Genomic DNA, 27,520 nt, shown 5'->3' with positions numbered 1-27,520 from the left:
CTTTACTCCAACCTCGGTAACTCAGCTGTTTCTGGTCGGATCGACTTAAAATTTGGACCCGTTCCAAGCAAAGGTTAGTACTCTAGAAAGACGTGGTTACTGGTTTACTACGAGCGCCATCTCTGCTTTAGTCTCGGGACTTATTAATTCATGTGTTATATTAAACATAATAAAAGAGTTTATTTTTATATAGCGGCTCTAAAAATAGTTACTCAAACTCGTTCGATATGTTGGTTCTTCGTAACCAATCACCGGGAAGCAAAAAGTAAAATAGTTTTTGATTTTTTGAATATTTTTGGAGGAACCTGGCCTCAAAAGAATCACTGTCACTCTATCTCGTGGTGACAACGCTGATTGGATTCTTCAATAGAATCAATTCTGAAATAAGGATTTTTGAAAAGATATTTTTATATAATATTCCGAATCAAATTTCACCACAGTCACCGACTGTGTATCTCGACCTTGAACAATATTTAACATTCTCTAAGGGAACATGTTCGGGAGTGTTCTAGTTCTAGATGCATAATTTATGTCATTTACAAAATTTAAATCTGGATTTTATAACAAGAATATACTCGTGTTTTAAATATACAAAAAATAGTATGGCATTGTAGTCAAGTTTTAAATTTGACAGAATAACTGGTCGAATAAATAAAACTAGAACGGCTTGCTGGGGATACGTTTGATCCAGGTTCTGTTCTATTATGGATCTTCCATATAGAATTTATAGCGTTGCCAGGTTGCCAGGCAAATGCCAGATCTTTTGCCAGATTTTACAAATTTTACCAGATTTCACAAATTTTTACCAGATTTTGTCAGATCTTACCAGATCTTAACGGATTTTGGCCTCTATACGATAGGTGGCGAGACCCTTTTTTTTGCTCACTGAAAACCGGTCAAAATTTCCTTGTATGTAGTAGACCCAGACAAATCCAGAAAAATTTTTTGAGTCAGAGAGATTTTTGAAAAAATAAGCTGGCAACTAGAAAAAAACATTTGCATCACTCTGCTGCAAGGATGCTACACTCTTTTCAGCCGTTACTTAATTTTGGGTCAAAACCTACCCAAAATCAACTAAAGTGCATCTCCCCAATTTTAGGTAACGAGTGATGACCTAAAAATTTAGGTTACATTCACCAAAATGTTATGCCATAACAAAGCACGCTATCCATTTTTTACGATCAAGTCAAAGTTTGAGTAGATAATTTTGGATTGCTTATAGAAGAGCTCGACATTGAGTGATTCCTTTTCGAAAAATAGGTATAAATGATTTTCAGTGTAGGATATTTTTTTAAAAATCTGCGATCGAGCCAAAACTCAGTCTTTAGAAAATCTTTTAAGTTTGCAAAACCATGGTCTTGTCACGTATTTCAGCGAGCAATAAATGAAGGTCACGCTTCTTTCAAACGTTTTATCGGAAATACATTTTCACTGTATTTTCTCTATTAATCTCAACACTATTGGCACAGTGTCGCAAAGTTGATGATTTTTACATTCATTGAAAAGATGGAGTAATTAGAAATTTTCCTACCTATTTGACAGCTCTTGCTGAAAGTATCATCTCTAAACAAGCAGCGCCTCTACATTTCAGTTTTGCGGCAATATACCAATTAAGGGCTCATTGTCAATGTCATCGATCTCAAAAATCTGAGTTGTACTTCAATCAGTGCAGCATATTAAAAATCTTTGAAACACATATTAATCTGTGAACCTGGCATCTCTGCTCTGCTGGTCAACACGTCAACAACTTTTGCGCCACACCGATAGAATAGAAGAATCACATTGTTGGTCAAGCAAGCCTGCACACAACCTCAAGCGAACATGATTTAACTCATGTGTCAAATGTTAATATAATAGTTAACAATTGGCTATTGTGCTTAATTTTCTGGTAAATTTCAATAGTTTATGCTGGGATTCTAAGAAAAGTTGATCATTTACTAGCTCTATATATCCGAGATTGATTTATATGTTCAGTTATATAAAATTTTTATTTCGAATTTAACTGAAAATCAGCACGAAAATGTGCAAAATCGAAGAACACGAATAAACAATTCAGTTAGTTTTTTTTTCACTCAATTCCATACTAAATTTTATATGGAAACCTGAATGAAAATTATTCTCTGAATCGGATTTTGTAATGTTACACCGACGTTGACAAATTTGCGGTCTTTCTCAAAAGTTAGTTAAAGACTAACGTTTGACCAAGGTAATCAGTAATGAATTTCTTTGGCATTGTTTTAAAATCTGAAATTTATCGTGGCCAGCCCCAAAGTTACATCCTGTCACTGAAATGCCATTGTCATCAATGTAAGACCACAGATAACAGATATACAGGCTCACATATGATCTGTGCGTAAAATTTACTCAATCAGCGTGGCGAACACTTGCAGATGTCACAAGATGCCACCACTATTTGGGTGCCGCTTTCACATGAGCCACAATTTTGGGTGCAACATTCATTTCACGCTAGATTTTTGTTTTGTTGTTGGTTGAAATGGCAAGTTTATTTTTGTTTTATTGCGATCGAGTTCTCGTGTGTTTTATGCTACATGGAAATAAAGTGGTCTCTAACGCTTAGGGTAATCGTGTGATAAGTGCTAAAATTGTTGTGGTTGGAATAGTTTTATAACAGACAGGAGGACTTTGTTATCATTCCGGAACGTTCGCGACGCGACGAATAGTCGAGTAGGTGGCTAATAGTGCTACCAACGTATAGCAAATTTGAAATTTACACAGGATTTTGAAAAATTTTGTTCGAGCTTATATCTCTGTTATCTGTGGTAAGACTGAAGAAATGTTCTAAACTTTAGAATCAGTGAGTTTATTTCTATCAAAACACACTATTTTTCTAACAGAAACATGAATAAACGATTTGTGATTCCAAACAAGGGTTTTAGGTGATTCTAAAAACAAAAACTTTTCTAACACTGAATACCATATCAAACTAGATTTGAAGCACAAGGATGTGTGTACATTTGTGATTAGCACAGAACAATGATCAAATAAATGAAACAAAATGATAATAATTTTAGCAAAATTAGAAATTACACAACAACGATAGAAACGATTGATTGTTGCCTAGAATTTGTTACCAAATTCATGATATTTTAAAACCAAATTTTTTTTATTAAATGCTGATTCCACTGTAAAAATGTAAATTCCAATGCCTAATGATGACAACCGTCTTTTTTTTATTCAATGGTAATCATTGGTCTACATTAAGCTTAGTACCCGGAATTTAACGCCATTAGCACGTAAGGCAAAGACATTTCGACGCAAAATCTATTTAAAAAATGTGCCATAAAGAATTGATTTGCAGATCAAATTCTAGCTAGTTATAATTGTTTTTTGTGTGCTAGCATAAAAAACAGGGCCTTCAAAACTTATTCCAAGTTTGTAGGCCTAATTTCACCGTTCTTAAGTGTGGAAGGTTCCGATCGTTGTTGAATCAAACTAATTCGAAAAGACAACAAAAAGCAAAGCAAACAAACTGAAAACCAGAGTAAACCAAAGCAATATACGTTTATGTTTAGTCTACGAGTAAATAACACCCCTACTGGCCGCCGGCAGTGTGACACCCAGTGACGGGAGTATTATTTCGGAATGGTTCCGGACACCTCGGCCAACCCCCGAACCTTTGATTTCGTTTGATTCCCGTCAATACTTACCCTAGCACGTGAGTGAGTCGTAGCGGCATCGGGCCTATCGTGGCCTCCTTGCTGGGCCGACAGCGGGGCCTCGTTGCCCCGGTTCGACATGAACTCATGTGACCGGTAGGCCAGCTCCGGGCATTTTTTCCTTCTCGGCAGAGGCGGTTCGTTGATCGAAGCTGACAGCGGTGACCCAGGCGGCCGCGACGTGCGAAAGAAAAACGGGAAAGAGAAATTACTTTTCGAGAAAAAGCTAGCACGTAAGTTGAACGGGATTTTTTTTGGCACACAATTTTCGGGGTGGGCATAAGCAGCTTTGGAGCTTTCGGAAGGATGGCATCGGAAGGAGAGGTAGTGCTGCAAGTTGTACAGTCTAGCAAGGTTCTTGGGATAAACTTTCCGTCGAGTTTCGGCATACACATGCAAAATTATAAAGCGTTCCAAAGCATTCCGAACAAAAGAAAAATAAATAGCTTGAATGTTATTTTTTTGGGGTTATTCCGATTCTTGTGCACTACTAATTTAAATTTAGTGAGGAACGAATTTTCATGAGCACACTCTTACACACTCTTAAGGGGTAATTTATAATATTAGAAAAACAACAGCAGTGTTCTTCGTTGTCAATTCCAACCGGCAGATAATGGAAAATAATTTAGAACGAGATCGTTTTTTTTTCTATGGCAAGCGAACTACCAATTGGACTTCCGGCCGACGAGTTCCGCTCCGAACCGGTTACATCTGATTACAGACACAGTCTGTCGTGCTTCAACGACTACAGAATTCAATCGATATTAGACTGCACGTGTCGTTAGTGCGTAGCAAGAGTCCGTTTCTGTTTGAACTCGTCAATTCAACACGAACACGCGACCTGGAATTCATCGGTATTCGAAAAATGAATTGACTGATTTGTGCCAGTTTCACTCTACCAATCAACGAGCTTACCCGGAATTATTCATCCAATATAGGGAAACCGAAAATTTGGCAGCAATCCTTCTGATGCAATAGTTAGAGGTGGATACGTAATCAAATTTTGATGCAGTAGGGGAGCTGAGGTTAAAGCGAACGTTTTGAAATTGTATAAGGTTTTACAAATTGTCTCCAGGTTAAGGCGTTCATCTAACATTTTATATTTTCATATATATTTTCATACGTACTTTTATCATTTCTAATCATATCATGAACAATTCAAAGCCAACATTGACTACTGGACCGATTTTCATAACCTTAGACTCAAATGAAAAACCTTATTGTATCATAGCTTGCTATTGAATTATATTCGGATCCAACTTCCAATTCCGAAGTAGTAACTGGGTCAAACATGCAGAAATGAAAATTAATGAGCCCGATTTTCTCATAGACAGTTCAACAGATTTCAATAAACTGTTAGTCTCCTAGCCTGCCAATAAATCTAGTTCAAATCCGTTTTCAGGTTCCGGAGTAATAAGTTAAATGTGCTCATAAAAGATTTTCTCCCGAAACAACTGGACCGATCAAATGATCCTATAATCCTATAGCCTACGGCTGTATTAAATCCGAATTTGAATTCCGGCTCCGGAGTAACGAAAGAAAATGTTTATGACGATTGTTTTAGAAAACCACTGGAACAATTTTCGCCTACTAAGATTCAGGATTTGAGGTCTTTTGATTCCATAGCCTGCTATTAAATTTTATTTGGATCCGATCTCCGGATATAAAAAAACGAGAAACAATGTACTAAATATGTAAAAAAATAAATGCACTTGAATTTCTCTGAGTCTACTCAACCGATTTTCATAACTTTAAATTAAAATAAAAGGTCTCATTGTCTCACAGTCGATTTTGTCATCGACCATAATCTCAGCTATAAATGAAAGTTCTTTCAGTTCCACAGCTTGCCATTAAAATGTATCAACATCCGAATCCGGGTTCTGGAGTAGCGAGGCAAACTTGTGCAATAAAATTCGAAAAAGTGCACACGAATTTATCAATTTTGAAGACCTCTGGATCTATTTTCTTAAGCCTAATTTCAAATGAAAGGTCTCCTAATCGCAATGACTACTAGAAAAATTTCATCCGGATCCGACATGCTGTCCCGAAAAAAAAAGAAAGTGAAATTTGAACAGGAAAGTGTACTTGATTTTTTCTGAAAACGAAGGATTACCACAAACTTAGATTCATATAAACGGTCTCATAGTTTCATAGTCTGCTTCTGTACAGGATGCGCCATTTAGACAAGACCCATTAAATTGTTGATTGCGATTTTGGAAAATGAATAAAAAGGTAATTTATGGTATACAATGCCATTCATTGACAACTCACTCAGAATACAGTATCGATCAAATCGATTTTTCGACAAAGTTCATATTTCATCAGTGATTACCATTTATGCCGAAATCAGTAAATGCGTGTGCAGAAACTTCGAAATATTTGTCATTTACGGTTTACAGTTTCGCTTGACACTACGCAGTTATTTTCTGGCGAGATATTTTCTGAAGAAAATAATTGTGCGTACTTAAAATATAAGTAATGTAATGTATATTTTTTCTATTATAGTGATGTAATGTATATATCAAAAATTCAACTTCGAACATTCAGTAAAGGTTATGCCGAGCAGACAGTACACTTTTTGCGTACGATTTCGGTAATAACTGACGTTTGTCAAATTTGAGATTACGGAGACTCAGCAATTTTACCATTTGCCCATAATAGTCACGATAAGCACGCACAGTTTCCGCAGTTGAACGATTGTTTTCAATGTAAATTGCTACAATCTCAGACAGCTACAGTCTTTCCGGTCACAAATCGATCCATGGCAAAAAGGCAAAGACTGACCTTTCAGAATCTGGTCGATTTGTCAAGATCGACTGAAAAATGGCCGAATTATTCAACAATTCAATAGGTCTAGGTGGCGCACCTTTGTATATCCAGATCTGATTTGCGGTTCCGGAGTAACGATGCAAAATGTTTAAACAGATGGAAAAAAAACTCAGAGCACTCGATTTTCTGAGAAAGTTTTGGATCAATTTTCGCATGAATGAATCCAATTTGCACAAACTTGGGCTGAAACGGAAATTATATCGTGCGGTGTGTTAGAAATTGCAAGCTGTCACCTAAGTTGACGACACAGAAACCGTAAAAAGTCTGCGAAACTATGCTTAAATTTGTTCCAATGTCGTCGGTCCCCGCTTCTGTAACTAACGGAAATAGTAGTCAAAAACTGAAAAAGAACAGCCCGAGGAACACTCAGTTGAATCGACTTAGACTCAAATGAAAGGGTCTATATATTCTTAGGCAGCTAAAAAAAATTCATCCGGATCCGACTTCCGGAATTAAACCGTGAAGAGTGTTAAAAATTAGCAAAGTCTTGGAATTACATTCCTGTTGTGGAACTTGACCTTCGGTTTCAGCAGACTTCGACATGTCTGGTGCTACGACCTTACTGATACTATGAAGCCTTCCAGGTCGGGGCTAGAACATACGATAGTAGGCTCGTAAGACTAGCGCCCTATGCATTGAACCACCAGAGGTAAAATGTTAAAAATTGCAAGTCATAATTGAAAATATTCATGAAAAATACATTAAAAAAAACCGTTAAAATTTATCTTGTTAGCAGATGGCCATACAAATTTACTTGGCTATTTCGATATCGGGAATAATTGTCAAAAAAGTTGAAAATGAACTAGCATAAATTTCACGTATTAGCAATTATGAGAAAGGCATTGTTAAACAACTGAGTAAAATTTAAAAAAATGTTTCTGTATTGCCGTTTCCAAACACTATCCTGCATAATTGAATTAATAAATATAATATTTTTAATATTAGATTAGAGAGCATCGGATTGTGAATGTTAAATATTGAACTAATCATTTGGTGGAAATCACTTTTAATTTAACACCAGCTCAGACAAATAAACTGATCTAATACGAAAAAATCACTCCTAATCCAAGCCAAAGTCCTCTTAAGGCCCCCATACACTTTCAGTTTTCGTGACAGTTTTTCGTTAATCTGAGTCGGAACGGACCTCTACCTAAATAAATCGTCCGTAACTTGGTAAGAAATTCATTGCGATTCCGATTCAAGTGCAATAACCGATTATGGCTGGATATCGCTTGTTGCACTTGAATCGGAATTCATCTAGAAATCGTAATGAGCTTCGTCTCAAATTTTGGACGACCACAATCTCCCCTAAACTATCTAAGACCCGTTAATCTTGTTCGAGCTCGGACCAAGTTTCGAGTAATTTGCCCCTTGACATTACCCGAACTGAGAAGTACTCATGATTTAAAAGAAATATTTTTGACAAATTGCACAAAACATGCTATCAGTACATTAAAGATGAAAAAAAATCAATCGTTCCAGAACCATCGATCCAGTAATCGAGAAGGCTCAGTTTGCAGACAGGCGAAAGCCGCCAAACACCCGAAAAAGGTGATGCTGTCAATCTGGAGAAATTGAAAAAGAGTCCTGTGTTATAAGCTGCTTTCCTAAAACGAAAACCATTAATTTTGATGTCACCTGTCAGTAACTACAGAAATCTGGCGACGTCACTGCACGTCGAATCGTCTTGAATTTATCGGAAGGCAGGATCATAGGCACTAGCCAAACAATGCTTCTGTTCGTTGAGAATCGACGGCGAAGTCTATTGAAACAGAATGGTCGAATTCCATGAAAGGAATGTAATATCTAGACAATGCTTTTTGACAATGCGAATAACTCTGGTCACTGGTCAGATCTGTTGGCGAGAATCAGAGATGCCAAATAAAAATTTCGATTTATTTTCAGATATACAGACTTTTGCAACCCAGATATTTGAATTTTTACCTGACATCTCTGCTACTGCTTGATTGACATGTCAATTCGCATCCGTACAGTCCAGACCATATATAACATCATTTGTTTCTGAAGAATATATCATTCATCAATTTGTCAAGCTCCAGTCTTTACGAGACGTGGTGTTACGAAATCAGCCGAAAGATAGCTAAAGGTTGTCGAGCAAATCACTGCTACGAGGTCTGTTCAAAAAGTTCTCGGAATTTTTTAATTGCGCGCGTCTGGATAGTCCGGTGGTCAAAATTTTTTTTTATTGTGTTGGTACATATGTCCCTAATGTATGGTGAAATTTTCAGCTGTATTCATTGTTTACATTCTGTCTTGTAGCGGCTGGTGTAGACGTGTTTTTTTGAGCTCGGCGATTTTTGTTAGTTTAAACAATGGAAGAATTGAAGAGTCAAAGAATTTGAATTAAATTTTGCGTGAAAAATGAAATAAAGTGTAACCAAGTGTGCGAAATGTTACAGAGAGTCTACGGTGAGTCTGCTATGAAAAAAACAGGTGTTTACGAGTGGTATAAGCGTTTCCAAGATGGCCGCGAAGACGTTGAAGACGACGAACGCTCCGGTCGACCCAGCACGTCAATAATCGATGAAAATGTGGGAAAAGTGGAAAAAATTATTATGGATGATCGCCGAATCACTATTAGAGAAGTTGCTGATGAAGTTGGCATATCAGTTAGCTCATGCCATCATATTTTTTCAAATGTTTTGGGCATGAAACGAGTGGCAGCGAAATTCATCGTTGCTTATTCGTGATTTTTTGGCTAAAAACAAGACTTTAATCATGCCCTAACCTCCTTATTCACCAGATATCGCTCCGTGTGATTTTTTCCTGTTCCCAAAGTTGAAGAGACCCATGAAAGGACAGCGTTTTTCATCGATTGAAGAGATAAAGGCAGAATCGCTGAGAGTGCTACAGAGCATTACAAAAAGTGACTATCAGGGGTGTTTCGAAGACTGGAAAAAACGCTGGCATAAGTGTATTATATCTAGCGGGGATTACTTTGAAGGGGACCATATAGATGTAGACGAATAAATAAATATTTTTTTAGAAAAATGAGAATTCCGGGTACTTTTTGTACAAAACTCGCATTTCTTATCAAACAATTAGGTTTCGCACGCAGCACGAATATGACTCTCCTTACACGTTCATTAAAAATGACATTCTATTTTAGTAACGACACTTTTAATGATCGTGTAAGGACCGCTGTTTGATTACATGTTCCTTCCGTTCTGTTCCTTGTTATTAGGTTTTACACGATGACAACTCAAATAAACTTCCGATGATTTCGTTGATAGCATGGATAGACAGGAGAAAAGGTTGCTACTAGACTTTTTTTTTTTTGCTCACCAAAATGAGCTTTGGTGACATTTCTGTAAACTTATGTTGACGAGATTCTGATACCGATATGATACAGATAGATTTTTGGAAAAATGACCTGGTAACGCTGTGGCGACTGTCAAAAAGAAGTTCATTTTGTTCATTTTTTGAGGTTATAAACCTAAATAAAATAATGCAACTCTTGTATGACTCCGTTCGCGTGAAAGTAATCTCATTAGCGGACAGAAATCGCAGATTATTTTATTTCCAAAATTGCCAGATTCGTTCGTTTCGTGTATGTGGCAAGCATCTAGCAAAGCAGACGCGGTTTCTAATTTAATTTTTAATACAAAATAATACAAGCTGAGTATTTTTTTCTAGGCGTGTACAGCGGAAAGAAAAAATCAATTGAAATCGATTTAGCCTGTCTTGTCTGGCAAGACACCCGTAGAAAAAAAACATGCGGCTCTGGACTCCACGACGTTGACGTTTCAAATGCCATAGCATTTTCGCTCTCGATATGAACATTTAGTGTACAAGTCAGACGACGAGCGTTATTATTTACACTTCAGTTGCAAAAATGGATTATGTAAAATAGACAGGCCAATTTTGCTGGTTTAATCGACAAACTGCATTAATTTGTAATTAAATTCCAGAAGGATATGGTTAGTGTTTTGCCAATGAACAATGTTAATTTTGCTGTAAAGATTAGTGTTGTTATGTGCTTGAATAAATGCGTACATGCTTAAGTTTTGCTTAGACTATTCTTGATTACCCACTATAGCTGTGAACCGATTCGCGAATAATTTTGACGTTTGGTGAAAATCTGACATTTCGATAACTATTTTTGAGTAGTTAAATTAAACCAAATCTGCAAACCAATCCATATTTGACAGTTCTTCCACTGGAAACGATGTTTGGGTGAAATCTAATCATTTAATGAGTAAGGGAAGATGGGGTAAAACGTACCCCCGAGGCATAATGCACCTTTTGCTTTTCTCAAAAGTTACCAATTTTTTTCACTGAAATTTTAATGAAACTGAATGTCCGCCATAACAACAGATTACTATAAAACTTTGATAGCGTTGGTTCAATCATATCTGAAAAAATTATAAAAAACTAATTATGTCTCTGTTATAAGTAATTTTTGATGTTCATTTCATAGTAATTTTCTAGGGTGAGGAAGGCGATTTTAATTATGTAACCAGTGAACTTCTTAGCCAATCATTCGGGTTTCTAAAATTAGTTCTAATACAGACGATGTATGCTCAATTTTATAGAAAAATCGTCAAATATATCGTCTCATATTTTTGGAGGCAAAATGCTCAAGTTATCGCTTGCAAAAATTATCCATAAGTTATCAATTTAATGAATAATAGTGAGCAACCTTCCACCTGGCAAATATTTCGTCAACGAAAAGTCTAGAGCTTTCTTTAAATAAGAAGAAGAAGCTTTATGAGGGTGCATATTGCCCCGTGGCTGTCATGAGCTTTAATCCGTTGTTTTGATGGATGTTTACCCGTTGTTTACGATCATCCTGCCTCTATGTTCAGATAATCGCACTTCGCGTAGTTTAAATTGTATATTTTTCATGTATGTGGAAAATAAGATATTCATGTATTTTTTAATGTATTCAACGAGTATTTGTACGTAATTTTGAGAAATAATGATTACGGAAGATAGCCATGCATGAAACTCTTCCGTGTTATTCTCTATAGTTAAGATATAGCAACATTTCCTTAGGTGGTGTGTTTTAACCCATACACCCCTAATGATTTATTTGTACATGAGCCAAATATTGATTAATTAGCATTTCAATTTTGGGTGAAATTTTATTTCATATGTATATAGTTTGAGTTCTCCTTTTTTGAGTATAGTGTATGGACATAATATTAAATGATATTAATATTATATTGTATTTAAATTCCACTAACAAAAAATGACGCCTGTTGCTAGAAATGGTTATTACGACTTCTAGACTGATCTCTCGAATAGTAACCTAAGAACGAGTTCTTATGTTAAACTCGAATTTAGAGTAAGAGTTACTTATTATTATTAATGATACAAACTCAATTTTTGACGTTTGCATGTATCATTTTAAAATGAGTACTCAACCTCTGAGTAACTTTTTCTAGGCGTGTACCTGATGTATTTGGCGGAGATAGAAAATGCACAGAAATTCTTTTATAACAGATCTGAAACTTGCACAAGATTATTTTCCAGTGTCTGAAAATAACTATTGAACTGGAGTAAGCAACTATTCGACTGTCAGATTCGAACTAAGGCTGTGAATCATTTCACGGTTACTTTTAACTATTGGTTAAAATCTGACACTCGAGTTGTTAATTTGATGTTGTCAAAAATAACCCTACTCGAGAGCATGGTTATTTTTTGACAGATCGATGGTTATTGTCCGACACTGAGAAAAATTTTTCAATGAAAATTCTAATATTAATTCTTTAGTTGAAATTATTGCCAGTTGAAAATAAACCCAAATCTCGGTTGATTTTTCATTAGGGCGTATAAGCAAGTGACAGTTTCTCTTTAGTCACTCTCTCTTTCGATTATTGTGATGTGATTAAAAAGATTTTCTTTGATATCACTATTCTGTTTGTAAGTCTAAAGTTTCGGGTATCATTTAATGCAAAGAGTTGAGTGATAAACGTGGAAACCGCGTAATAATTAATAGAAGAAAAAGTAAACAAAGAGAAACTGTCACTTGCCCTTACGCCCTTTTGAAACAATTAACCGAGAAATAACATTCCCTCCGTCAAATTTTAAAATGGGCCGCAGTTTTAGTTAAACTTAACTACTCGACACAAAATAACCACTCAAGTGTCAGAATTCAACCAAAAGTTAAAATTAACCGCGAAATGGTTCACAGCCTAAAATAAACAATAATCCTCGAAATGGTTCATATCCCAAGAAGCGGATATAGTTTGTTGTACGTTGAGCGTTTGTTCAACGGTATGTTTTTTTCTTTCCTACAAAGTTGAAGCACAGACTAACAGACATGACAGTATGAGTAAATTCTTATAAAAATAATTTTTCGTGATGTACTAGTTCCACCTATATTGTACTGCGCGAACTATTTACTATCGGTACACCCCTTGTGTTATGTGAAAGTTTTTTTACTAGTTGGTTTCCCCTCGTTTGTCAACACCAATCAGCTGCTTGCAGGGATGCCTGATTTCATCATAATATATAAAAATGAATCATCACAATAAATTACTGGATTACAGGGTCCGGCACTCGAAGTGTAACCAATTAAAAAGGCCATAAATTCAGTTTGGAAAATTACTTTTACTTAATTCAAAGTACAAAATGTGTAAAAATAATACAAAATTCAGAATCAATTCACTTTTGCTCGATATGACCACCTTTTGCCTTGACTTGATGACTTGAGAGAGCGAAGGAGTTGCTTCGTTTGGCCGAATGTGACTTGCAGGTATTTTGGCCCACTCGCGGACAATAACTTTTTTCAGCGCCTCGAGACTGGTGTATCTTTTAGTTCGGACTTTGCTCTCCAAAATGGCCCAAAGACAATAATCCATTGGATTCGCATCTGGTGAATTCGAGAGCCATTGTGTGGACGTGATGAAGTTCGGAACGTTGTTTTTCAGCCATTCTTGGTTCACTCGAGCTTTGTGAGACGGTGCCGAGTCCTGCTGAAACGTCCATGGTCTGCCACCGAAATGTTTGTCTGCACACGGCTTCAAAGCAACCTCCAGAATACTTTCCCGATAATATGTCACATTTACCTTGACGCCAGGCTCGATGAAAACGATTGGAGAGCGCCCATCTGCGGTTACAGCGGCCCAAACCATTATCTGTTGCGGGTGCTGCCTCCTGGTGGCCAATCGATGACTCAAATTCTCGTATGAACGGTCGGTCAAGTAAACCCTATCGTTTTGAGAGTTTATGAATTGCTCAATTGGAAAAATTTTCTCGTCAGAAAATACAATGTTCGGAAATTGACCGCTTTCGGCCAAACGAAGCAACTCCTTCGCTCTCTCAAGTCATCAAGTCAAGGCAAAAGGTGGTCATATCGAGCAAAAGTGAATTGATTCTGAATTTTGTATTATTTTTACACATTTTGTACTTTGAATTAAGTAAAAGTAATTTTCCAAACTGAATTTATGACCTTTTTAATTGGTTACACTTCGAGTGCCGGACCCTGTACGTTGATAATATATTTAACTTTTTTAGCGATGTTGGAAGGTAACCATTTATTTTTCTCAACGTTGCTCATCTAGATTATTTTTTATTGTGTTGGTAATTATCATCCGAAATTAAGTGGCGGTAGACCAGAAGCAAGTAAATATTGTAACAAAACTGGTTCGATTTTGTATTGCGTTGGAGGATGAGAAGTAGCACAATTATGTATATAGTTTTGGCAATATGTGTTAAATCTGTATCCTGCATGAAATTCGCACGGACGTATACGAATCAATACATTACAGGTAATTATGTATAAATGGCAACTCTGTTGGTAAAAAAAAAAAAATAAACACAGTCTAGATGACATACAGGATGTTTTTGATAGGGTAACGTGGCGACATCATGACATATGCGTGTACTGTCCCAACAAAAGGAATATTCGAAATGACCGTTAAAACGATTTAAGAATCTAATTTGAGTGTCCTGTCTGTTAGTCTGTGGTTGAAGCGAAAATTGAGGGTTTTCTCCATATGAAAAGGAAATGTGTAGTTATGTAGAGTTCATTCAAAAAATAAGTAGTGAAGTATCCCGTAAAAAAATAAACCATTGATTTTACAGCATAAACAATTAATTCACAATTAGATATATTGGTTACAATACATTTTATTGTATCTTGACAAGATTTTTTTCATTTCCAACGATTCAATATATTGTTCCTACGATTCTACAATTGAATTTATTGTACACGTGGTGTTTCAAACAATATGCACACTGTACATTTTATTGTTTTCCAAGAAAATATGTATGAGAAAACTTTAGGATTTGAATTGTTACGATACTTAACAAGCTATACACACTTAAAACCGATTCTCGAGCTCGGCATTATGAAATGCCGAATTATATCGGCAACACTTAATTTTACTGACTATTCAGTAATTAACATGCTCTTTTCCGAAAATCGTTAAAGTTCTATGCTGATATCTCGGTAAAGCGAGTTCTTTTGCTGAAGTTTGGCAAAATATTATACTGAACGAGATCAGCAAAACCGTTCGCCGAGATTTCGAACAGCGACTTAGATTTTACTGAAACTCGGCGAGACACTTGTCATCTAATGTTTCCTTTCGATTTTCCAAGCATCACGTCGCCATTGCTCGTGGAACTGGAAAACATCTAAATTGGATGAAGGAAAAGGATTTGTATATTTTGTTAAAAGATAAGTAAAACCGAAAACCATCTAATTTGCATATATATATATATTTATATCCGCTTATTTACAGTAAAGGCGTGAGGAGCACTAGAAACAATTGTCTTTAGCCGTGATATTTTCTTTTGGTGTTTGCGCTATTTTGGTTTGCTATATTGAAATGAACATCAATAAAATATTCGTTTCACTAACATTACCTTTTGTGATATTAATTTCATACAAAAATAAAACAAATATCTTTCCTTTTTTCGATTACTGATGACTCGGCAATTCATGATTCCATCCTGATAACTTTTGCCGAGCTGACAGCAAAATTTCTGCTGGCAAGTTCGGCAATAATTGACAGTTGACCAATTTTAGATTGCCGAGATTCTCAGTAATTATACATTTTGCCGAGACGATTACCGAGCACTCGGCTGTGCAAATCTCGGCATTTTTTTGCCGAGATTCAGCAAGAAATTTTAAGTGTGTACATTCTATTGTAAAAAGCATTTTCACAATTGATTGAATAGTGTATAACAATACATTAAAATATTTTTCAATGGTCAAAGCAAAATTGTGGCAGGTTTTGTAACAGCAAATCGTGTTGTTTTTCTACAATATTTTTTATTCGGGATGCTCCATTAAAGCTAGTTCAACGGGGCGCTTTTCATTTGAAATCAGTAAAACAATGGATCTCTGTTTATTGAATTCAATCGAACGGAAAAATTGTCTTCAGTTCAATGGATCTAAATATTCCAAAAATCGGCAAACGTAAGTCCCGATGTGGTCTCACTTTTAACGAATTATTTGATCGTTCAATGGACCTACGAAGAAAGGTTTTTTTTATCCCACAGGGTATCAATATCAAGGATGCCACATCATTTGTTCGGAAATCTGTGATGAAGCCAAAACCTATCTGTGCAAAATCTGTCATTCATTCGTATTCATATTCGTCATATAAATAAAAAATAAACAAAGAGCTGTCACTTGTTCTGACGGCCTTTTTGAAAAACCAACCAAGATACTGTTCCAGTTTACGACTTTGAATAGTCGCAACGTAAATCATTAGTTATGTCCAAAGATTTTTTTCCACTCACATAAAAATTCTTGCGGAGTGCGGTAAAATAGATTACAGAATTTAATGGTTATACGAAAAACACCGATAATCCTTCTAGTTTCAAGGAACTCTGTGAACTTCACTACCAAACTAATCAGCAGTACCTCATATTACCGAAATCAGGTGGTAGCTCGTTTGACATCTAGGTGGTAGCTCGTTTGACCCTCAGTTCCCCCAAGTGCGGCTTGATGCGGATGAGTTTCTTGGCAGGCATACAACGATGGCTTCGTCGTTGAAATTACCATGAACTAATTTCCCATTGATGTTGCATAAATTTAAATCTAACTTCTTTCCACTAAACACCAAAATTCGATTCTATGGCTACCAAACTGCGAACCAGTCATCGATTTCATTTGCCACTTTAATGTAACCTCAACTCGACAGCCCGAATGTAATGGCTGCCATGTGGCGCCACATGGTAAATACACCGAAAAAGGTTCCCCGCAGAATCGTGTAACCTACGGCTTACCTTTCCGCGTGCCCGTGTTCACTTCTTTTCGTTTTGTTCACTTCGCAAACCTGACATGTCTAAATTGAGCTATAAAAATGCCTATTTGGGATCGAACAGTCGAGTACTCTTTTATAGCCGTATGAAAGTAACACACAGAAGCAGGTTCATTCAATTTTGTGAATATAAAACATGTAGCTTTTTATGTGTTTCAGGACCTTGCAAAAACAAAAAATCTACCGTCTAAGATTAAAAATAATTCTGATGGATAAACAGTTCTCTTGCAGGGTTCACTGTATTGTGGCTTTCCGACGTTAGTTTATGCTCCGACTGAAAAATGATATACAAATGTAAATATTTTCGGGGTGTGGTTGGTGCTCCCAATAAATAGTCACGTCAAATCGCATCATTTCAAAGAGGGTGACATGTGCCATGGATGTAGATTTTCTGGTTTGTTTTTGGCATTCAAATCTAGCTGCATAGAAAATGATGAACGTAAAAAATGACAAATGGTTGGAAAATAACGTTTCAAGAAAAAATCCGAACGTCACGCGAACAAACGGTTCATTAAGTCAGATCTGACAGCTTACTTGACAAATACATAGCTCGTGGAGTTGCAATTCACCCTCGATTGGTGTAACTTATTAGGATTATTTACACGAGAATATTGTTATAAAATTTTTAATGATCGCGTAAATATCTGCTTGCAATGTTGACAATTTGCAACATACACCGAACAATTAAACTACTCGGTTTCGAGTACTTTCTATCTAATTCCGAAAGCCGTAAGAGCAAGTGACAGTCTTTCGGTTATTTTGATGTGATTATAAAGATTTTCTTGGATTTCACAGTTCTGTTTGAAAGTCGAAAGTTTCGGGTATAATTTCATGCAAAGAGTTCAGTGGTAAACGTCGAAATCTCTCAGCAATTGATAGAAGAGAAATTAAACAAAGAGAAACTGTCACTTGCTCTTACGGCCTTCTGAAAAGTCAACCTGGAACTGTTCACACGTAAACAGAGATGCTAGGTCTACAGATATATTTTGTTGTTGCAGATTTTTAAAAATCTTTTTTTTTTCACAAACATTTGCCAAAAATTACATTTGTAAATTGACTTTCGAAATTACTGCCTATTTTTTCATGTTTTGCTCTCTAACCTTATTCCGTGTATCACACTTTATAAAGAAAATAACGCAAACATATTTTCGAATTCACTGACTTCCACAACCCTGTCGAACGTTTAGAATTATTACCTGACATCTTTGCAGAGAAAAAATTCTATTAAAATTCAATTAGCATTCAAACTTCCTATCCATTAGACGACTTTTTCTGCAGCGAAGCGTCAAATCTAAATAACGTTACGTAATTACTAGGGGTAACTACGAAAAAAAATCTGCATTGATTCTGGCGGATCAGCCTACTTAGACTGTTTCCAACAGCCAGCTTTTCACGTCAGTATGTAGGAAAACCCCTTTTTCGTCCGGAAGTGCACCATGACGATATACCGGAATGCATAAAAAGGGTATGCATCCGGTATGTTGGAAAGCTGAGTGGTGCTATCAACAGAAAAGGGACGATGACAGTCTGATGGCTGCCGGTGCCGATGGTTTCGTAAGGATCAACTCGACGTTATTCCGTTGGGACACCCGTTGCCTGATCGCTCCCATTCCTTGTATATCCCACTGCTATCGATTTCAATTAGTCTAGCTTTATAAGCCTAGCTGCCAACCGATTATTCTTTATATAAAATGTACTACACGTGAATATTTTATTCAGTTTATGTGTTTGCGAAATAATCGTAAAGGTGATTTGTTACGGATCAATCCGGATGATTTTGCTTAATCCCATATACTCATGTGTAGGTCAGGGTCATTTCCCCGAAAACCATTCCTTGGCTTATTTCGTCATATACCAAGTAATTTGTTCATTTCAAAATTGTGAATTTTTGCTATCCTACTTCACTATCACTCGTTTCAATTCAAATAATTCGGGTTCGGGTGAATTAGGTAAAACGAATAAACCTTGACATAAGTGAGTGATCGGTGCTGCCGAAAGCGTGTCTCCAACGCACTCGTGGCCAATAAATGAACACCTCAAATGAAAACACCTCTTTTCCCTTCAATACATACGGTTTGAAGAAAGCGATTCTAACGTGATTCGACACACAGAAAACGAACATCCAGGCTAGAATAACCAATCTACAAAAATAGTATAAAAAGTGCATGTTTTTTTTAACGAAGTTGCCGTCTTCTGAAAGCTATCAAAAAACCTGTTCTACTCAATTTGCTGTCTTGTAGTGGGAGACCACTTTTTTTAAAATCACTATGTCTAAAATTGCACCATGTCACTTTGGGGAAACTGACATCAGCATGTAATTTAATTAATCAGCTTGTATAACCGTCATCAGAGGAACCATCTCAAAAAGTACTAGCAGACCGGGTATCCTTTAAAATAACGAACAGAGCGAAAGCAGAGAAGACAGCATACTGTCAAGTCAGCAAAATAAACGACTTTGGGACGATAATCAATATTAAAACGGCTCTAATGGCTGCCATTTCAGCATAACCTCTGCGTTCCAAACATATTTGCCGACCATAATTTTTTGCTCTCCCTCATCTGTATCCTAATTTCAGTGAGATAATCGATTACGATAATTAAAAACGCCAGAAATATTTGATCTGGAGAGCTGAACTATAAAAAAGCCGGTTCCTTCACAATGAAAGACATTTAACTCGTGTATCTATAATACTTTCTCATATCTATAATACTTTCTTATTTCTGAAAATTACTGATTTAGGTTTAATTATCTGATAATTGTGCAAAGAAAACGAATTAAGTAATTTATCTTGGTTACTTAACATATCCCAGCCTACACGGAACCGGGAAACTACTTAATTTGGAGTACTTTTATCTAACTTTATAGCTCCGTTATCAAACCTAATTTCCGATAAAATTACTCTAAGTAGTAATTTATTTGTACCACATCTGTACTTGAATCATCTCTTGCAACTCTGCTCGAAAATATACCTCAAAAGTAGAATATATTTTACTAACTTTGGTTTATTGAACTCGATAGTCCCACGACAAAAGGGCCTAACTGCAAATGAGAGCCTCTCTTTGTTTACTTTCTCTTTTGATTATTACAAAGCCATTACTGCAATTTATCCAAAGTTTCCAATATCAATCGAAAGCTTGTGGTTTTACCTTGAAAGTTTTGCTATGGATAAGGCATCAAATATAAAAGCAGTGCGGTAAATCGTGAAAGCAAAAGTAAACAAAGAGAAACTGTCATTTGCAGTTAGGCCCTTTTGTCGTGGGACTGTCGAACTGAACTTTCACCATTAAGCAATTTGAAATCTCTATAACGCACACGGAAGCAGTGCGTACGGATATATTTGTACGCGAAATAAAATTGCATTCGAGTCGCAATTGGCACATTGCCGCGAAACTGAATTACCGGTAGCGATAACTGCAAATGAACAATGGAACCGAGAAAAGGAGGGTCTTCCGAAAATTTTCATATCGGCAGCAGTAATTTGCAACGATTTTTTCATTTATTCCATAGTACAAGTAGGTATCAGCAATAAAAGTAAACTCGGAGTAGAAGAAAATTGATTTCAAAGTGATTACTGCTATTTTTTTAGTGTAAACTACGATTAAACATGGAAAATCTTCAGAAATGTGTTAAATTGAATAAGGTTAGGTTTATTCGGATCCACATTTTTTGTCGTGAATACGACTTACTTCACTATGGGGCGCCTTTTCCAAATTCACCCCCTAAGAGAGTGATAAGTTTTTAATCGTGAATATCTCTTCTTGTATCTGACGTATTGACATAATTTTTGCTACATGTCACCGGAAATATGATCAGCAATTTATTGTATAATTTTCACTAGTATGAGGAATCCACAAATAAATCGCAGTTAAAGTTTTTCAAAACGGTTTACAAGTAAAGTATGTATTAATTTTATGTTTCATTCACTCTTCGTAGTTTACTAGTTCAGTTCTGACCAGACTCCATATTCAGAATCTTTAATCTAGACCTGAACTCTGGAGATGATTTTTAGAAATAAATTCTGGACTTGCATCTGAATTTTCGTTCGAAACTGAATTAAGAAACTAAAATTGAGGTTCAGACCAGAATACAGTTCCAAAATTCTTGAGCGGAGTCCAGATTTAGAATTCAGTTTCAGAGATCAGAATTCTGGAAGTGAGTTCTGAACCTGAAATTCTGAAACTTCACATCGAGATCCAGGACCAGAGCTCAAATCTAAGATATAGTTGCTTTACCAGAATTCAGTTCTAAAATGCATTCCACAATGCAGGTCTAGAATTTGATTTCAAAATTCAGTTCCACAATTCTATAGGTGTAACTGAGTTTAGAAACTAGATTCTGAATTTTTTTAACTATATTTCGCATCTGAATTCTAGAGCTGAATTTTGAAGCGGAATTCTGGATCCGGATTCGAAAACTGAATTCTGAACCGGATTTCTGTAACTAAAACTCAACTACAGACCTGAATCTAGGCCCAGAGTTCAGTGCGAAACAAAAACCTGTTTTCGAATTCAGTTCAATTTACATATGCATTTCAGTTCCCGAGGCCTGGTTCAGAATTCAATTCCAGAATCTAGCATCAAAATTGAGTCTAAGAATCTAGTTCCGAAATTCGGATTCGATATTCAATTCTAAAATTTAGATTCAAAAACCAGTTTCCAAGTTCATTCTCTAAACCCAGATACAGAAATCGGTTCTAGCACTTCGCTCCAAAATTGGGTTCCAGAATTCAGATTCTTCAAACCGGACCATCCATTTTATTCGTACTCACGTCATTCGGTTATGTCTCTGACATTACCCAATCGCCTTTTTTTAAACAGAAACCAGTGTAATGTTAATTTATCGAGTACTAGAATGTTTAGCAATCGAGTACTATATATTTTGGATGTTTCATTTGTTATTTCCGGGCATTTGAATTTCCGGGTATTGAACCAAATATAATGCTCAATTCTAAATAAACGGTAATTTTCGCCAAATAAATTATGATAAACATTACCACCTCAAAGTAAAAACTTTTTCTTCAACTTCTACTATGATTTTTCAAATGATTTTACCCGTTTTTATAAGAAATCGTAAAAAAGGTGATGAAATAAAAAGTTTCCCTATCGATTTGACAGCTCTTGTTGAAAGTATCATCTCTAAACAAGCAGCGCCTCTACATTTCATTGCAGCCGCTTTGTACCAATCAAGTTTGTTGCGATTCCAACCTAATTTTTTAAAGAATTTCGTATATTCCACAGCTCACAAATTGTGGCGAAAAGAGTTTCGGTACAAACATCAAAACATTTCCTGGATTAATATTCAATGATTAATTGTGTTTCTTGTTTTCAACTTTTTCCCGTTAGAAATCTCCTGCTCAATGCACTGCAACTACTTCAACAACACCACCACACTTCTCGGTTGATTTTTCAATAGGGCGTATAAGCAAGTGACAGTTTCTCTTTAATCACTCTCTCTTTGGATTATTGTGATGTGATTAAAAAGATTTTCTTTGATATCATTATTCTGTTTGAAAGTCGAAAGTTTCGAGTATCATTTCATGCAAAGAGTTGAGTGATAAAGTGGGAACCGCTTGGTAATTAATAGAAGAAAAAGTAAACAAAGAGATACTGTCACTTGCTTATACGCCCTATTGAAAAATCAACCGAGACTTGGATTGGCATATTGGGTGATTTTGCTCTTTGTGATTTGAAAACAATAGAAAAAGTGAACGCAAGAAATCGTTCAAAACAGTGCAAAATTAAGCAAAACGTAGTAACTAAAGGATACTTTTTTGTAGTATAAACAGAAATGTTTAACAAAGTATTTCTTTAGTATAAACAACAAAATTTTCTTAATTATAAACAGAGCGTCAGTAAACCTCTGAGAACTACATTTCATACCGATTTATCTTTGCTAGCTGTTCATAATTTGAATATATATCATTCTAATATTAATGGTAATAAGAGCAACCTACTCTTTGATCTATTACATTACATCTCTTTGATCCATTAACTTTTCTTGCTGCAAGTACTTCTGAAACACTAAAAAAGGCTATGAGCAATGAATAAGTTATGATTTTCGTTTCTGCAATTGATAAATACGAGTTCGTTTGTTTTTCTACGAGAGAAAGCGATTTTTTTTTCCTATATAAATTGCAATAGTAAATATTTTTTTTATTTTCAATGAGCAATAATTTGTAGATTCTCTAGATACACGTTTTGGCGTGACATTTCACTAGTGTTTTACATAAGGTTAACTGATTCTATGCAAAACGAACTAACATTCTGTATTAGGTTTTGCACGATGACGCCACAAATGAACTGCCGATGAATCAAATTCATCTTTGACAGCTATTAGTGTTTGTTTACATTTCAAATAAAACATATTCAAATTAGAATGAACACAAAAACAAATCACGGATAGCTGTCAGACGGTATTCATCCAGCTCATTTTTTGAGGTTATGTCATATTCAAGCAAAACCTAATTACTCTAGACCAATATTTGATAGTGAGGGAGTTCCAAACTGATGAACACAATACTGTCTTTTGCGGGGGATTGAGTACCTCATAAAAGAACCGGATAAAAATTCGCCGGAACTTCGAAAATTCCAATAATACTAGTCCACTTTGAAATCTAAATAAAAGTTGATACTTGATGTCTTAGAAATCTTCCTTATCTCCAGTAATAATACCAGATCTTGACGTTTCATGCATTTCTAAAAAATCTAGCATACCATAATTGATTTTGGTTTCCATTTTAAACTTCAATGTCATCAATACAAAAAGTCAAGGGTTAGTTTCACTCGGAGAACCCGACAATCGCAAAATTGCAATATGGCAATTATTGACTTAAATTCTGAACTGATTTAACTGAAAAGTTATTGATTCAACTAACATTTCTGTTGATTGTTAATAATCATCAGGCAATTGTAGCATTGATTGTTTTTTTTTCACATGCTGTCAATCCAAGATGCACAGTTCAAAAGATCCTATCTATCGTTTTACAAAAAAAATCAAGATAACGCTTTTGGGATGGTTAGCATATTTATTTATATTTTTGCTATATAATAATTGATTTAAGCAAAAAGACAAATCAACACCACCGATAATATCGTACAGTCCTGCTGATTTGCCGGGGGTTAAAAAGGTTTAATCCTTATTCGGTGGAATTATTATGTATAGTTTCTGATATATAAGGTGCGAAATTATTTCTTAGCGTTTTTGTTAAGTTTCGTGATTTATTGCTCATTTTATACTTGGTTAGACTCTTGCAAAAATATATATTTCCACAGTCTAACTAAAAGTCGGCTCCTCTAAATCTAGTCAAAACTTAATTCTCGGTTTCAACAACTAGTGAAAGTAGTAATGAAATTACTTTGAAGAAAACTGATAGTTTCGAATGCACCGTTTGTAATCACGAGAATTGCTGTGACAGCTACCAGATGCCCTTTTTCAGTGAGACAAAGGACTGAAGGGAGCTCTAATGTCATTCAATTGTGTTAATAACAACTCTTTTGCTGTTCCTGTTACATCTATTTTAACTGTATTGAAAATGAAACCGTTCATTTTCTTGAAAAAGTGTTAAACAAAATATCTTTAATTACCACGATTTAGAATCTATCAAATGATTTTCCCAAGAAATATTCTTGAATAACGTTAGCGACTGAAAAGCATTCTTCAGTACCGACATTCTCAAAAGTTGTTAGAGCTAACTTACTATTTAAAGACAGATTTTGCATCTATGTGTTCCAGGTCATGTCAAACTTCAAGCTTCATGTTACGAAAAGAAGAAAAACGAGACTACACTCAAAAAAATTCACACGTTAATCTTATGTACGAAATCATGCAGATTCCAGAAAAAAGGGCTTTGTCATCGGATGTTCTTAACAACCATCGGATCATAACTGAAAGGAAATGGACCGTATGTCAATATTATTGTTGTTGTTACATAGTTTTATGTGTCACGTACTTATTTGAATTTATTATGTCAACCATATGTTCATTTTGTGCTCGGATACAAACGCAATATGGTGTCTGCTGAAAAATTCAGAACAAACTACATAGGCTAAATCCTTTTTGACCCTTCTACGGTATTTATCGCAGTGATTTTATGGTAAATAACTGCTCATTGGTTTCATCAACAGTTATGAAGTCTAGCTAATTTCTATTATACTTTCAGATCTTATAAAAGTACCAAGCAGAAGTATAGTTTATAATCGAATGTAGCAAACAACTTATTTGCATGACCAATCGGTATTACGCGAAGTCTGTGCATAAAAATTCCGAACCTGAAACACAATTAAATTTTTTCTACAGTTTTAAAGGCAAATCCCCTAGATTGTGTTTCAGCACATCAATCTTTTAAAGAAAATGTACATTGAAAACTGTCGCAATACATGCATCTCAACCCGTAGAATGATACCAATCTGAAATAATTCTAACAGTGGATTAACGAAAGCACATATATAACGTTCTTGAACTACTAGTTCCAGCTGAATACATTCCTCAAAGGGAATAATGTTTGCTTCAGTTTAACTGCTCTTGAGAAAGGATCAAATCATACATTTATAACAATATATGGATTATGGATGAAAATTACATACGTTTTCACGTAGCATTGAAGTGAGGATTTTTCTGAGTGTAAGCTAATCAATCAAAAACGCTACACTCTAAAATTTACTCTACAATTCTTTACGATTGAGAACAGCAAAACTTAATTCTTTGTGAAATATCCAGGGAAGATAACCTAGACATGAGAACAAACTAGAAGGATCAGCCCCCCTCAGGGTTGTTCGAGCCATTGATGTGGAACAAGGCAACCAAAATTTCTAATGATCTACAATCAAACAGTTCAATCAATCGTCACACCACAGATAACAGATATACAGGCTCACATATGAATTGTGTGTAAAATTTGCTCAATCAGCATGGCGAACACTTGCAGATGTCACCACGATCGACACGAGGTGCCACCGCTATTTGGGTGCCGCTTTCACTTGAGACACAACTTTGTGTGCAACCAAAGAAATCATATTAACAAGATATCCAGCTCTCACATTTCCCGAACAAATCATTGGCAACATCCTTTTTTGCGAGCATGGTGCCCTCAGGTGAGTCCGCATTGAATCTCTTGCATATAAGTAGAGGAGAAAAATGTCAAACTCGTGCGCACCGAAATAGCAGCACTGCGCACCCATACAATTGACATGATATGTTGAATGTGATGCCGTGCGATGGCGTTGCTGAACTGAAGATTGATTCCGCTCCAAGCTGACAGGGTCTGGGTGCAACATTCACTTCTCGCTAGATTTTTGTTTTGCTGTTGGTTAAAATGACAAGTTTATTTTTGTTTTATTCCGATCGGATTCTCGTGTGATTTATGCGACATGGTAATAAAATTGTCTTTAACACTTAGGGAAATCGTGTGATAAGTGTTAAAATTGTTGTAGTTGGAATATTTCTACAACTGGCAGGAGGATTTTGTTATCGTTCCGGAACGTAGTGGAACGTTTTGAAAGATCGCGGCGAACAGTCGAGTAGGTGGCAATAGTGTTTCCAACGTATAGCAAATTCGAAATTTACACAGGATTTTGAAAAATTTTGTTCGAGCCTGTATATCTGTTATCTGTGGTCACACTTTTGAATCCACTATTGCACGAGAGTGTGCCTAGATTTATCTTGATTAGGAACCAACACCGAACATTGTTGGTTTTATAGCCGACGAAATTACACCAATATCCCAAATGTATGCAATTATATCTTTGTACATACTTGCGATACGGATTTTGATATTAAAGCTTGTCTTCGTCAAGCTTGTGTTCAAGTTTTGTATGCAAGCAGTGATTTTTATAGCGTTAAGTTTCTCTACCATTATGCGATTTCGGTTGAAGCGATAAACTATTTCTCATTGGGGTAGTTGTCAATTTCTCAGGTGAAACGACATAACATAGAATTTCATACGAGCTTGCATGACACAAGATTAGGGCATACCAATTTAAGCTTCAAATCGTTTTATGGCACTCTTGCTGTCTAGCAACAACCTACCTCTAGCATGCTACGCGTAGGACTGAAACGTTAACTATAATTTCGCTTCTATTTATAAATTCGCGTGCTTCCAACAGTTTCGCTTTTGCATCGATTGACCAATCAGAGCGATGCTTTCCCTTTGATATATCGCTTACCCCTTCAAGACCGTCGTCTATGGCAGGGAAATCCGATATGCCGGAGATTTTTAGCAGACAAAATAACTGTGGCTTGATATATTCAAATCGAATCTTAGAAATATTTCCAATCAAATAATGAAATAATATTATTAATTGATACAAAACATACTGAGCTGTAAGTGTTTAAAACCTGACCACATTTCTACGTGTATTCTTCCTTGAGTTTTTAATTTGCATACCTATATAGAAAATAAAGATGTGTTCCACATCAAAATAACTAATTTAACTCTAGCCCGGACAATGTGGAAATATCGCGAATGGTATAAAATACAATCACCCGTCGATTTTTCCATTCGAAACCCATCCTTATATTTTTAATTCCAGATAAGCCCTTTTGAAATATTTGTACAGAAATCTCTTTAGTTGAATATAAGCAATGAGAATCTGTCATTTGCACTTGGGACCTTTTCTAATGTTCATCGAGATATGTCAGCCTAATATTTTAAATGGTAATTATACGTTACTTCTTTGTTAGGTAAATTAAACGAAGTACAATTTTACAGACTAAAGTTTTTCATAAAGTTTAAGTGCATCTACTATGTTTCAGAACAAAGCAACTAGACGGTC

At 35.7% G+C, this 27,520-nt stretch overlaps 1 protein-coding gene across 11 annotated transcripts in view; it reads right to left on the bottom strand.

Moving 5' to 3' along the window:
• LOC131439702 (uncharacterized) overlaps positions 1–27,520 on the bottom strand; it is a 107,975-nt gene that overhangs the window by 45,857 nt on the left and 34,598 nt on the right. For all 11 annotated transcript variants that reach the window (XM_058610995.1, XM_058611000.1, XM_058610999.1 and 8 more), the window contains one exon: positions 3,669–3,829. In XM_058610995.1, coding sequence (XP_058466978.1) covers positions 3,669–3,829 — 161 coding nt within the window. The remainder of the gene's footprint in view (positions 1–3,668; positions 3,830–27,520) is intronic.

The sequence above is a fragment of the Malaya genurostris genome, chromosome 1 (genome assembly GCF_030247185.1).
Source record: "Malaya genurostris strain Urasoe2022 chromosome 1, Malgen_1.1, whole genome shotgun sequence".
Classification (NCBI taxonomy): domain Eukaryota; kingdom Metazoa; phylum Arthropoda; class Insecta; order Diptera; family Culicidae; genus Malaya; species Malaya genurostris.
Note: the sequence above shows the minus strand (reverse complement) of the source record. Positions and strands in the feature narration are given on the sequence as shown.